This window comes from Ascaphus truei, chromosome 7, assembly GCF_040206685.1.
Source record: "Ascaphus truei isolate aAscTru1 chromosome 7, aAscTru1.hap1, whole genome shotgun sequence".
Taxonomy (NCBI): Eukaryota; Metazoa; Chordata; class Amphibia; order Anura; family Ascaphidae; genus Ascaphus; species Ascaphus truei.
Genome location: NC_134489.1, coordinates 34,175,714 through 34,188,887, shown reverse-complemented (window position 1 = coordinate 34,188,887; position 13,174 = coordinate 34,175,714). Strand labels below are relative to the sequence as shown.

General features: G+C 44.4%; 1 protein-coding gene across 1 annotated transcript; it reads left to right on the top strand.

Annotated features, from left to right (window-relative positions):
• Window positions 1-891: 891 nt before the first annotated feature.
• TXNIP (thioredoxin interacting protein) lies at window positions 892-7,645 on the top strand. Its single transcript, XM_075607612.1, has 8 exons — window positions 892-1,364; window positions 2,423-2,495; window positions 2,601-2,748; window positions 3,226-3,328; window positions 3,816-4,072; window positions 4,698-4,857; window positions 4,973-5,124; window positions 5,586-7,645. Exons 1-8 carry the CDS (start codon window positions 1,124-1,126, stop codon window positions 5,616-5,618), a joined length of 1,167 nt encoding a protein of 388 aa, XP_075463727.1. The 5' UTR covers window positions 892-1,123; the 3' UTR covers window positions 5,619-7,645.
• The last annotated feature ends 5,529 nt before the right edge of the window (window positions 7,646-13,174 follow it).

Sequence of the window (13,174 nt, the reverse complement as noted above, 5' to 3'; positions counted from 1 at the left end):
ATATCTTTATTTATATAGCACCATCCATGTACTTAGCGCGTCACAGCAGTAATACACGTGACATAATAATATAACAAATAATGGGAATAAGCGCTTTAGCAGTAACATTAGGCCAGGTCCATAACGCCTTCGCCTGTGCGCGGCCGTGACGTCATCCGCTTGAAGCGGGTGCGTTTTTCGGCCATGGTAAGGGCGCTGTCTGTGGCGGCGAGTCTAGGGGTGTGCCAGTGACATCACGGAGCTGGTTACGTGACCGGCCTGTCGCCAAGAAATCCGTTTGAACTGTTTTTTTTGCGCAGCGCGCACCCCCTCCTGCTTCCGCGCACTCGAACACTGTGTGTTCGCTCAGCGTGCGGACCCCTCGTCACGGTCTGCGGCACCATGGCCCCAGCCTTGGGAAAAGGAGTTTCCTGCCCCGAACACCGTACAGTCTAACCCCTTACATCTAATGTGTATGTGTGGATATATGTGACACATAAGCTTATTTGTGTTGCTTTTTGTCACAGCTTTGGGAGGTTAGTTTCCTGTCATTCAAACTCCAGTTGTGTAGAAGACATTATAAGCACATACAGTATACTTTACAGGTCCAGGCTACACCTCACAACCCCCTCCCTCCTTCCTCCCTCCTGACAGACACAAACAACAACCCAAGAATGGAACATAAGGCCACGCCCAACGTCCCGCCCCCGTCACTCTCCCGCATTTTGCATGCGCTGTCCACGAGCCGCCGCGGCGTCTCCCATTGGCTGGCGTGCCATTGTTACCGCGACGGCCGGCCAATGGGAGACATGTGCACGAGGTGAGCACGGAAGTCTGAGTGCAACTGCACGTGGTGGGCTGGACACAGGGGGGGGGCGGAGTCTCCACGTGCCTCTTATAACCGTCTCTTCCGGCTCGTGTTTACAAGCAGTCCTAGTCGCAGCGCATCAGGGATTATTAAAGAGGGTTTTCCTTTCCTTGTGTTCCTCTAAAGATCTGGGCATCTTAGTGACAGGGCAAGCAAACCCAAATTCTAATAATACATAGTGACCACCCTCAGTAACTGCCACAGGCTGAGCTCGCATTGGCCACTGGGCATCTCATTTGCACTTTCTGTTGGAGGAGTTCGTCCATTTGCGTCACCATGGTGGTCTTCAAGAAGATCAAGTGCTTCGAGGTGGTGTTCACCGAGCCGGGGAAGGCATACTGCGGAGGGGAGAAGGTGGTGGGCAGGGTACAAGTGGAAGTGGCCGAGGTGACCCGTGTGTCGGCTGTCCGGGTGCTGGCCTGCGGGGTCGCCAAGGTGCTATGGTCCAAAGCCTCCCAGCAGGAGATGGAGTACCTGAGATATGAGGACACCCTGCAGGTGGAAGACAAGCCCACAGGTGAGAGCAGCAGCTGGTTCTCAATGTGCCCTATAAACCCTCCTCTGCATGGCAGGGCACGAGTTAACTTCTGGTCTTTACTTCCCCCTAAAATTCCCCTTCTGGGTCTTTAAAGGGTCACCATTTAGTGTCTTTATCATTTAATAAAATGCTCCTATTCAGAATACACGCGTATGGTATGGGTATATCAATACAGTGTCTTATATTGTAGCTATTTATTTACATGGTTTACAGGCGATATTTTAGATGCTGTGTGTTTACTTAATATTGTACACAGGCCCTGGTCCCAAGAGCTTGCACACAATTGTAATGCCTTAATAGTAGCCTGGATGATGATTGCAGAATTTGTGGACATTTGATTTTTGTGTACATACAGTATTTTGTGTACATACTGTATATGGCTTCAACTTAGTGTGTTAGATGATGGGAAACTGTATCTCAATACTTCAGTTGCTGATTATCTTGCTTTGCAATATTGAAGTGTATTATTGAATGGTTTTTATACTGGAATGGACAAACGCTGGGTCTCGAGGCTAAATGCAGAATATATTGTGTAGTGTGTCTCAGTTCTTGGCCTGAGATCAGAGGTTAAATATGCGGAATGAGTGCCATGTTCTGCAGTCTTTCTTAATTAGCTCAGTACTGTATATAAGTACAGGGCTGCCAGTGAATTTGATATGAGACAGAGAAGTGGAGAGCAGATTGCTGGGACACATGGCCATGGGGAGGAAAGGCTTTTGAAGCCCCTGGCCATTCACATCTAAAGGAACCTGCGGAGCTGTAATGACCAAGAATATCTAACGTGATTTATTCCGGTCCAGGATATCTTGGCTAGGACGCTTTTTATTAATGGGATTTTGATGCGGTTTCTTTAATTTAAATAACACGTATACAAACGGTATTTAGAAAACAATAACAAAGTAATCTATATAAAAAAAATTTTTTATAGTTAACATCCAGCTGTCGATATGCACTATAGTGTTTTTATATGCTGCTTAAAGTATTTTAACATTTTGTAACAATATCCTTTTTTTTCTTTTCCATTTCTTCCTTTTTAGATTCAGATGGATCGGTCATCCTCAGACCTGGAAACAAATATGAATACAAATTTGGATTTGAGCTTCCTCAGGGGTAGGTATCAGCTTGACCATGTGTAATGTCCTTTCTGTTGACCTGCCGTTCTTTCTCTAATGTCTGTGGCATGTAGTCTGACCTGGTCTTCTACATCCTTTTCAGGCCCCTGGGGACGACATTTGAAGGGAAGTATGGCTGTGTTAAATATTGGGTCAAAGCCTTCCTAGATCGTCCATCACACCCTCCTCAGGAAGTCCAGAAGAACTTCGAAGTGGTGGATTTGGTTGATGTGAACACTCCAGATCTGATGGTAACTATCTCATTCTTTACAAAAACAATGCATCTTTTATGTTGATGCAAAAACATTGTGACCTGCAGTGCACATATTGCTCGGCATAACTTCTTTGAGTATATTATGGATTTTAAAAACTCTTATCTTAACACAATATTTCCCTGATCTGTTCCACCATCAATGGGTTGGTAGGCATTTGAAATAACCCAATGGTTACGATGGTCCACTTATATAGAAGGGTCTTTCGCAGGCTTGTGGGAGTTTTTCTTCCCTGCAGCTGTGAATCAGTAGCTGAACTTGCACATAATCACTTGTACTTCCAAGCCTTTGCATGACCAGGTTTGCTGCTAAAGGACAGGGCATAAAGTAAATGGGGTTACTGTTTAACATTGGGAATCGGAAGAGCAGACCTATTAACCTTACACAGCCTTTTGTGCGCAGTGAGGTGCAGCGGAGCATAAATAATAACCTGTTTCTCTTCCTTTTCTTTGACAGTGTCCAATAGCAGCCAAGAAGCACAAGAAGATGACCTGTCTCCTTATTCCTGATGGACACATCTCTCTCAGCGCCAGCATTAACCGGAAAGGTTTCTGTGAAGGTGAGTTTCTTGGTAGACGCAGCTTTTATTTTACCATCTCTGTGAATGATTTAATTAGATTTTAAAATGTAATCTCAGTTTCACATATATTCCACCTAAAACAATACATACTGTTCTTGTCTGGGGCTGGTTAAAGGATTATACCTAAATAACATGGGTTGAACTCGATAGACCAATGTCTTTTTACATCCTCGTCTACTATGTAACTATTTAAATGATTTTTGTAGGAATATGGGCTGAGTTACAAGAGGATTCACTGGGTCTTGCGCTATAAATTGAGAGAGCACTGGTTCGGTGATATTATACTTTTTATAGAATAGGATCCTCTAGTCCACAATCTTAATTTTCTGGAATTAAAAACTCTGAGGATGAAGCTTGATTTGGTTAAACAAAGTAAAGATGACTAATGCCTGTAGACATAGGATAGTAATTACTCTGAGCAGAAAGCCATTTTCCGCCCCTTCTAATGTCACCGCTTCTTTTGTAGGAGATGACATTTGTATCTGTGCTGACTTCGAGAACACCTGCTCACGTATTGTGGTCCCCAAAGCAGCCATAATAGCCAGGCACACCTACCTGGCCAATGGCCACACCAAAGTTTTCACCCAGAAACTGTGCAGTGTGAGAGGCAACCACATCATCTCCGGCATGACCGACTCCTGGCGAGGAAAGAGCATCCGTGTCCCCAAACTCAAGCCCTCCATCCTGGGGTGTACTATCCTCCGGGTCGAGTACTCTTTGCTGGTAAGTGTTGTGTGTCCTGAGCAGCTCTTCCTGTCAGCTTTGTAGGATTGAATAGGGATCCTCAAGACACTTCCCTCCCCAACAGGTCAGGTTGGAAGGTTACCCTAGCTTCAGCACAGCTGGCCCGGACTTCGACTGAGCAACCTGTGCTGAAGCTGGGATATCCTTAACCTCACCTGTTGTGGGGTTCTTGATGACTGGAGTTGAGCACCCCCCGGAATAGAGCTAGGGATTTAATCTCTGCGTTTTCCCGGGAGCAACTTTTGGGTGCTGGAAGATTTGCATGCACCTCAACTTGTGCACTTAATCTTGATCGTCTCTTGGCCTTACACAGTCACTGTTGTATTGGGTTGTATGTAGCACTGTTCGTTGTCTTAAGGGCACAATGTATATTGACTTAAAGAGATACCCCCACCCAAAGAGGGCACCTGGATTTGGTCTGAGCTGGTGACATTAGCCGAACCTCCTTTTATCAAAACGCAATCTAAATACCTACGCTCCTAAACATCAGTACAACATCAGAGGATTCTGCATCCCACCCCCTTTAGAAAAGCTAGTTCTATAAATGCATCCTGAACTTAATACCTTAAACTAACCATTGCTTTTTATCTTATTATTTTTACAGATCTACGTCAGCGTGCCAGGGGCCAAGAAGATCATCCTTGACTTGCCTCTTGTCATCGGCTCTAGCTCTTCTGGCTTCAGTAGCCGCAGTTCAAGCATGACTAGCCAGGTCAGCTCTGAAATGAGTTGGGTGGAGCTGAACATCCCTGGAACACCAGAAGGTATGCTTGTTTTCTTTCTTCGGATGGGTGCTTCCATCTTGCGTGGCTATAATGCTCTAGTACATGTAGTTCTCCGGTCAGTATCGTTAAATGTTCCACCTTCCTTTCCCTGCAGCTCCTCCGTGTTACATGGATATCGTGCGTGGAGATTACCGGCTGGAGAGCCCCACCACTCCTCTGCTCGATGAGCTGGACAGTTCCTGTGACAGCCCCATCTTCATGTACGCTCCGGAGTTCAAATTCATGCCGCCTCCTACCTACACTGAGGTGAGTCCGCCGGCTTCTACTAATCTCCTGCTCGTGTTCGTGAATACAAAGGAGGCGCCTGGAATTTTACACCAGCTCTGATTTGAATAATGATGCGACACTTATGGAGACCCATTAGTACACTGGTGCTGGTCTTCAGTCCTCAATACCCACCCTTCAGCACAGGTAGCTCAGTCAAAGACGGAGATTGAGCCATCTGTGCTGAAGCTTGGGTATCCTTAAAACCCAACCTGTTGGAGTGTCTTGAGGACGAGTTGAGCACCCATGCACTAGTTAATATAGTTAATAGATCATAGTTAGGTGAAAGTTTAGTATCAGCAGTAGCTTTTATAAAACTCTTTCCCCCTCATAAGGATATTTGGATGCCAAACTGCCCCTTGCGTGACTGTTCAGTGCTTATAACCTTGACGCTACTACAAATGACGTTGGCTAATATATTCATGTGTTCTTTGTTTCTGCAGGTGGACTCCAACAAGAATAACTGCGTGCATTAAGCCAAACCAGAAGCAATTGTCTCGTTATTGTCCTTTTTATCCGTTCTGGACTTGACGTTGCCAAAAGCACTGTTGCAAGGAGGTCTTCTAGCGACCTTGGGTGGCCTTTCTCCCAAAGGCGCACGTGTTGGGTCGGTGGACACGACGCTACAGCACAAAAACTTGACTATCTGGTCATACTGTACCTTCCAAAGATCACCCAGTTTCAGGTGTACCAACACAATGCAAGGTGGAAGAGCCATGGCTTGGCCTGCCTCACCCACTGTTGAGCCTGCGTGGGAGGGCAGCAGATATTACGTGATAAGGGGGTCCGACACATTCTGTCTGGGCACACAATGTATGATGTTTATTGAGAGCAACATGATTCTTATTTTATAACACCAAATCCTTAAGCCTCTCTTTGATGCATCTTCGTTTCAAAATCTTCTACTCCAAAGATCAAAGGGGTCTTGAAATGTTTCTACATTTTATATATTTTTTTTATATATACATTTACATGTGCAATCTGAGAATTTCAATCAAATAAGAGCAAAGCTGCCTATTCCACATTATCCTGCTTTCTGTTGTGCTGCCTTTTCCAAGGTATGAGTCTCACTCCAACCTGATAACATTCCAGTGAGGGCTTAACCCTTTCGCTCCCGGAGAGGACAATGCGCTTCTGATCCCCTTCGGCAGCGGTGGGGGGGTCAATTAAGAAAAACGAGGTAACCATCAAATGGGCGTCCAGTAGTTGGGGATTAACCCTTGCAATAAAGATAGATATAACTATCGATTTTATATTTCCCACTCCCATCAGAAAGCAGTTTATTGTGAATGTAGCGATTTTTGATGATAAGACACCCGCTCTTTGCCTCTTTAGCACAAATCTGTATATTCCTGTGTGTAAATACATGCAAAGGGATTTTCACGCTGCATGATTCTTTATATTCTAACAAAAACCACATTTTTGTATTCTGTCACAAGAGATGACATTTTCTAGTGTTTTGATAGTTGAAACCAGTGTTATACTTGGCTGTTTTTTGTAGCACTTTTTATTTGTTTTGTTTTTTTATCGTGTAATGTGGAAGTGAAATCCTTTCTTTAGGGGGAGGATGCAACCACTGCAACATGGACTGTTCCATGGCCTCAACTCCATCAGAGTGTCTTCCAGGCATTTCAGATGGGATCTGATGTTACCGGTTTGCAAAGAATTGCAGGCCCCCGTTGCAATATGCTGCTTAGCCAATTTTTTTTCCCCAGGGCTGCCGCATAGATGAACTCCACTTAAAATAATTGGCACTAAAATCGCCAGCGTTGGGGGTGAAACGGCTTCACAGCACTTTGCATATCGGCCTAGGAAGGGGGTTAATAAGTAAGATTTAAAGGGCTTTTCTAAAATATGTTGTAATGCAGTGAGAGAAAAAAAAGCCATATCCTTTGCACTGTTATCTAATAGAGGGGTTCTCAACTCCAGTCCTCAACATCCCCTCCCCCAATAGGTTTTAAGAATAACCCTGCTTCAGCACAGGTGGCTCAATGAATGAGCCATCGGTGCTGAAGCTGGGATATCCTTAAAACCTGACCTGTTGGGGGGGGTCTTGAGGACTGGAGTTGAGAACACTTGGTCTAATGCGTTGACAAGCTATTTTTAGCTTTGCTAAAACCGGGCTCCAGCTGCAACCCATTAATTTTCTCTCTGCCTGTTTCCAAAAAAACATTTTTGACCTGCAAGATTTCAGATGTCTGCCTTCCTGCCTTTCTGCCTTTCAAGTATTGTAAGTTCTCTCCAGAGAAGGCACTTATGTTTTTCGTTATGGTACTGTAACCAAGCACTGCATTTCCGTTTGTCTGAGTGGGTCGACGCGTTTCTCTGTATGCCTCGGAGAATGTAAGCTCGTACCGAGGAGATTATTTGTTTTGTAAAAATATGGATTTATCATTTTTGTATGCGTTTCAAAGTTTTATATTTTGTACTGTGATATGTACTCCCGGATTTGGGCAGTCGTGTTTTTTTTAAATATATAAATAAAGATTTAATTGTTTAGAAACCATTGGATTGGGAGATTTCTTGGGACTGGCTCTTGGCAATTAAACCAGTGGAATAACCCATCGCAGATGCCACATGTGGCTTTGACACTGGGTCCCCTCACATAACCCCGGCTTATGTTACCATCACCTCATCCTGCCACTTGGCTACTAACTCCAACATGCTATCAAATTGCCCTCCATCTGTCTATTACAGTGACTAATGCTCTGTTAGTGCAATAAAAATGGCATTTTCACACTTGCAGAAGACAAATCGTGGCGACGAGCTATCCTGTAATAAGGCCATGCTCGAATCCCCGTCTTAAAGGCCCAATATACTGCACAGGAGTAAATCACTTTGGATCCCTTTTTCCCCCTGGGTACCAAACAGTTTAAAGCACCAAGATTCATTGTGCCTGAATTATTCTATGCAACAAGTATAGAAACCTAGATGAGAACCACCTATTTTCTGAGCTGCTGTGCACCCTCACACCTAATTTGATCCCTGCCTTTCCCTTGTATTGAAGATAGCTACATGTCTATCTCAAGCATGTTTGCATTCCCTTACTCTATTAGCCCCTACCACCTCTGTTAGGAGGCTACTTCATGAATCCACCACTCTGAACAACTACTTCCTCTCACATTTGCCTCCCAACTTCAGAGCATGACCACATGTTCTAGAACGCTTATTCGTAAATATGCTTCCCTCTTGTGCTTTGAAACCCTTTTTTATGTACTTGGAAGGTTTCGATCATATCCCCCTCCCTCCTATTTTATGAAAGCTGCGATTTAAAAAAAAAATATATATATATATATATACAGTGTATATATATATATATATATATATAATAGTTTTTTGTTATTTTGACTGTACCAAAATAAATTCAAGTTACAGTTAATGAATATGGGCTTTAAGTGCAGTCTATCAGCTTTAATTTGAGGGTAGTCACATCCAAATTGGGGGAAGGGTTTAGGAATTACATCTCTTTAATATGTAGCCACCTCTTTTTCAAGGGACCAAAAGTAATTGGACAATTGACTCAAAAGCTGTTTCATGGACAGGTGTGGGCTATTCCTTTATTTCATCAATTAAGCAGGTAAAAGGTCTGGAGTTGATTCCAGGTGTGGCATTCGCATCTGGGAGCTGTTGCTGTGAACCCACAACATGCGGTCAAATGAGCTCTCAATGCAAGTGAAACGGGGCATCCTTAGGCTGCAAAAAAGAAAATCCAGAGATAGCAGGAACATTAGGATTGGCCAAATCAACAGTTTGGTACATTCTGAGGGGGAAAAAAAGAACGCACTGGTGAGCTCTGCAACACAAAAAGGCCTGGACGTCCACGGAAGACAACAGTGATGGATGATCGTAGGATCCTTTCCATGGTAAAGAAAAACCCCTTCACAACATCCAGCCAAGTGAAGAACACTCTCCAGGAGGTAGGCATATCATTATCCAAGTCTACCATAAAGAGAAGACTTCACGGGAGCAAATACAGAGGGTTCACCACAATGTGCAAACCATTCATAAGCCTCAAGAATAGAAAGCCAGATTAGACTTTGCCACACAATATCTAAAAAAGCCAGCCCAGTTCTGCAACAGCATTCTTTGGACGGATGAAACTAAGATCAAGCTGTACCAGAATGATGGGAAGAAAAAAGTATGGAGAAGGCTTGGAACGGCTCATGATCCGAAGCATACCACATCATTTGTAAAACACGGTGGAGGCAGTGTGATGGCATAGGCATGCATGGCTTACAATGGCACTGGGTTATTACTGTTTATTGATGATGTAGCAGAAGACAGAAGCAGCTGGATATATTGTCTGCTCAGATTCAGCCAAATTCAGCGAAGTTGATTGGACGGCACTTCACTTTACAGATGGACAATGACCCAAAACATACTGCGAAAGCAACCCAGGAGTTTTTTAAGGCATAGAAGTGGAATATTCTGCAATGACCAAGTCAATCACCTGATCTCAACCAGATCGAGCAGGCATTTCACTTGCTGAAGACAAAACTTAAGACTGAAAGACCCACGAACAAACAACAACTGAAGACAGCTGCAGTAAAGGCCTGGCAAAGCATCACAAAGGACCCAGCGTTTGGTGATGTCCATGCGTTCCAGACTTCAAGCAGTCATTGCCTGCAAAGGATTCTCGACAAAGTATTAAAAATGAATATTTTATTTATGATTGTGCTAATTTGTCCAATTACATTTGAGCCCCTGAAATAAGGGGACTGTATATGAAAATGGTTGCAATTCCTAAACGTTTCATACGATATTTTTGTTCAACCCCTTGAATTAAAGCTGAAAGTCTGCACTTCTATTGCATCTCGGTTGTTTCATTTCAAATCCATTGTGGTGGCGTACAGAGCCAAAATGATGAAAATTGTCAGTGTCCAATTATTTCCAGACCTAACTATATATATATATATATTTTTTTTCCCCATTCAATATGTGCATCAATACAATCTGCACATCAACAAGTGATTAGCTAAGCTGCAGATCGATCCGTTCTCCTGTAATCCATCGCCTGCTTGGGTTATTTAATTCAGTTCTTGCACAGCATTATGGGCAAAGTAGTGCAGCAATATTATGTGACTGGGCAGTTACTAGATACAATTGATGCACTGCTAGAGAGAGGGCGGGGCTAAAGAGCCAGAGCCTATCAGATGGGGAAGGGGCTGCTCATCGTGGGACCATTGCTTCCTACATTAGAAACATTAAAAATGTCTTTAAAACTTTTTATTTTAATGCTACAAGTATTTTCTCATAGTGCAGAACAGATTTATTTAAAAAAAACACACATATAGGATATTGCTTGAACTGCTGCTTTAAGGACCTTTAATCTTTCCTGGTGAGTTTTATATTGTCAATAATGCACGTTTTCTTAGTACCCTCCTTGCACAGTTTCCAATGTATGCCCTTCCACTGATATGGCCTACAGTAGGGGTGGCCAACTCCAGTCCTCAAGGGCTCCCAACGAGTCAAGTTTTAAGGATATCACTGCTTCAGCACAGGTGGCTCACTCAGTGCCTCCATCATTCTGAACTGCACCACCTGTGCTGAAGCACGGATATCCTGAAAACCTGATGATATTAGTGGCCCTTGAGGACTGGAGTTGGCCCCTCCTGGAGTAGTTGGAAACTTTGGGGGAGACTTGCTAAGAGCCCACAGAGGATTTAGCACCCCCATACCGTGTCACCTGCCAAGCAAGTCCATGACCGTTAACACCGGATGAGAATGCAAAACCCCACATCTGCGCTTCGTGAGTACCGGCCTCCGATTGTAAGCTCCACGAGGCAGGGATTCCTGTTCCTGTCCTGTTTGATGCACTTATTGTATTATATAGTCTCGTGTCTATTTTGTAAACGCGTTCCACGGCCCGATATAAATAACAAACAGAGATAAATCTTGTAGGAAGAGGTGTCTCGGGATGGACGTGCAGTGAAGGGGAAATGAGCGATATTATTTGAGACGTGAGACTTGTAAGGTCGTGGATGGAGAACTGCCATGTTGTTGGCCCACTACGAAGGTATAAATACCGGCCAAGTCATTGCGTTTCTGTTAAAAGCTCAGTAAAGTACAATCAATAAAAATGTATTGGCGGGTCGTGTCCTCTTAACCACTGTAACTTGAGAGGGAAGCAGGTGGCAGAGGCTTAGCACAAAGTGATATGTTTCCTAAATTAAAATATGTTGCTAAGTGACGGCTCAGATGGAGGCTTATTACTCGTTTATTGCGGCTCAACCTCCAGTGGAGCAGAAACAAATCTCAAGTTAAGGCAAATATTAACTTTAGGCGCATTAGGGTTTTTTTTAAAGGTCTTCACTTTGCTTTCCAGATGGCACGTGCTGTTTATCTGTCTAAAGACTGCGTGGTTTAGCGCTGCCAACTTCACCTAGCAGGCAGATTAGATCGCCATCTCTTTGGGAGAGGAGTTAATTGTACATTACTTGTCAAATCTCATGAACTGGAAGTGTTTCCACAGATCTTAGTGGGGTCTCACTCTGCAAATTAGCGCCCCCACCCCCCCCCTCCCACCCCCGAATAAAATGTCCTTATTTTCTTAAATTCAGAATCTCACTCATTTGGCGTCTTCGACCAGGTCGGTGTGCTCATTTGCATGTCGTTTCCCAGAATCCTTTGCTCCAGTGGGAGCATTGCATGCTAAGAGATAACGGGGGAAAGCAGGCCTGTCTGAGACGTGTGAAGGTGCTCACACGTGATATTTTTTATTTGCTAGGCCAGGCCAGTAATGTTACGTGTTGCATGTAAATCAGTGTGCATTGGAAGATGCTGATAAGAAATCCACGTGGAACACACAGGAACCCCAGTGTAACACCGAATACCGGACAAGCTGCAAACGAAGGCATTGTGGATGCGGGCGGGTCTATAGCAACAGATTCATTCAACCAACAAACAAACAATATACAACACCCACTACCCGACTCGCCTCCTCTCCCATTCTCAGTTCCTAGTCTATCAGGTTAGTTTGTTTTCATATGCTTCAGAAAGTAAACCCCTTAGGGACGTAGTTAGTAAGCTGCGATTATCGCACAGGGAGCCCCCTTTACTTCATCGGCGGCCTTCCGTGCGGCAGGCGTCATTACCGCTGACTAAATACGCTCCAGAAATGCAGGTAACCGCGTACCAAAAACTGCTCCTCCCCCCCCTCGTGTTGGGCCCTGCTCATCGTGGGACCATTGCTTTAGATTTATATTTTGAACGCTTGCACCAGTGGAGCTCAAACTCAGTCCTCAAGGGCCACTAAACAGGTCAGGATTTAAGGATATCCCTGCTTCAGCACAGGTGGCTCAATCAGTCCCAGGTTCAGCCCAGGTGGCTCAATCAGTCCCAGCTTCAGCCCAGGTGGCTGAATCAGTCCCAGCTTCAGCACAGGTGGTCCAATCAGTCCCAGCTTCAGCACAGGTGGTCCAATCAGTCCCAGCTTCAGCACAGGTGGCTCAATCAGTTCCAGCTTCAGCACAGGTGGCTCAATCAGTGGCTCAATCTTTGAGCCACCGCTGCAAAAGCTGGGACTGATCAAGCCACCTGTGCTGAAGCAGGGATATCCTTCAAACTTGACCTGTTGGCTTGAGTATAACTGGCTTAGTCAGAACCCTGCACAAAATGTGGGCTTGGGCGACCTGTTTCAAGTTATATATTTGGTCACAAAATATATTACTTGGGAGGTCTGGTGACTAGTAATAAGAACATCATTGGATCCAGCCTGTCGATGAGGTCCTGTAGACAGCACACTGGTTTCTTACCTTCGTGATTAATACCGGTTATCTGGATGAAATTGCCGTGTTGCTATTCTCATTGCCAGTAAAGGGCTGGGCTGTGTGCCGGAGTTAATCTGGAACCACAGGGATAAACTGTGCTTTGTGTTAGTCAATGAGTGTGCAACACACGCCCATAGCGTCGGTGAGTGTCACTTACACTCATGCTGCATTGTGAAATCCACAAGTAATGATCTGTTTTGAAGAAATATAGAATGTTTTTAGGGTGGGCACTTTCACAGGGTGTTTTGGGTGCGGTTCTAACA

Excerpts from the sequence above, each read along its gene's own strand:
- TXNIP (XM_075607612.1), top strand. The coding sequence starts at position 1,124 with ATGGTGGTCTTCAAGAAGATCAAGTGCTTCGAGGTGGTGTTCACCGAG. Across the intron at positions 2,496-2,600 it reads GGATTTGAGCTTCCTCAGGG|GCCCCTGGGGACGACATTTG; the intron begins GTAGGTATCAGC and ends CATCCTTTTCAG. Across the intron at positions 4,073-4,697 it reads GGGTCGAGTACTCTTTGCTG|ATCTACGTCAGCGTGCCAGG; the intron begins GTAAGTGTTGTG and ends TTATTTTTACAG.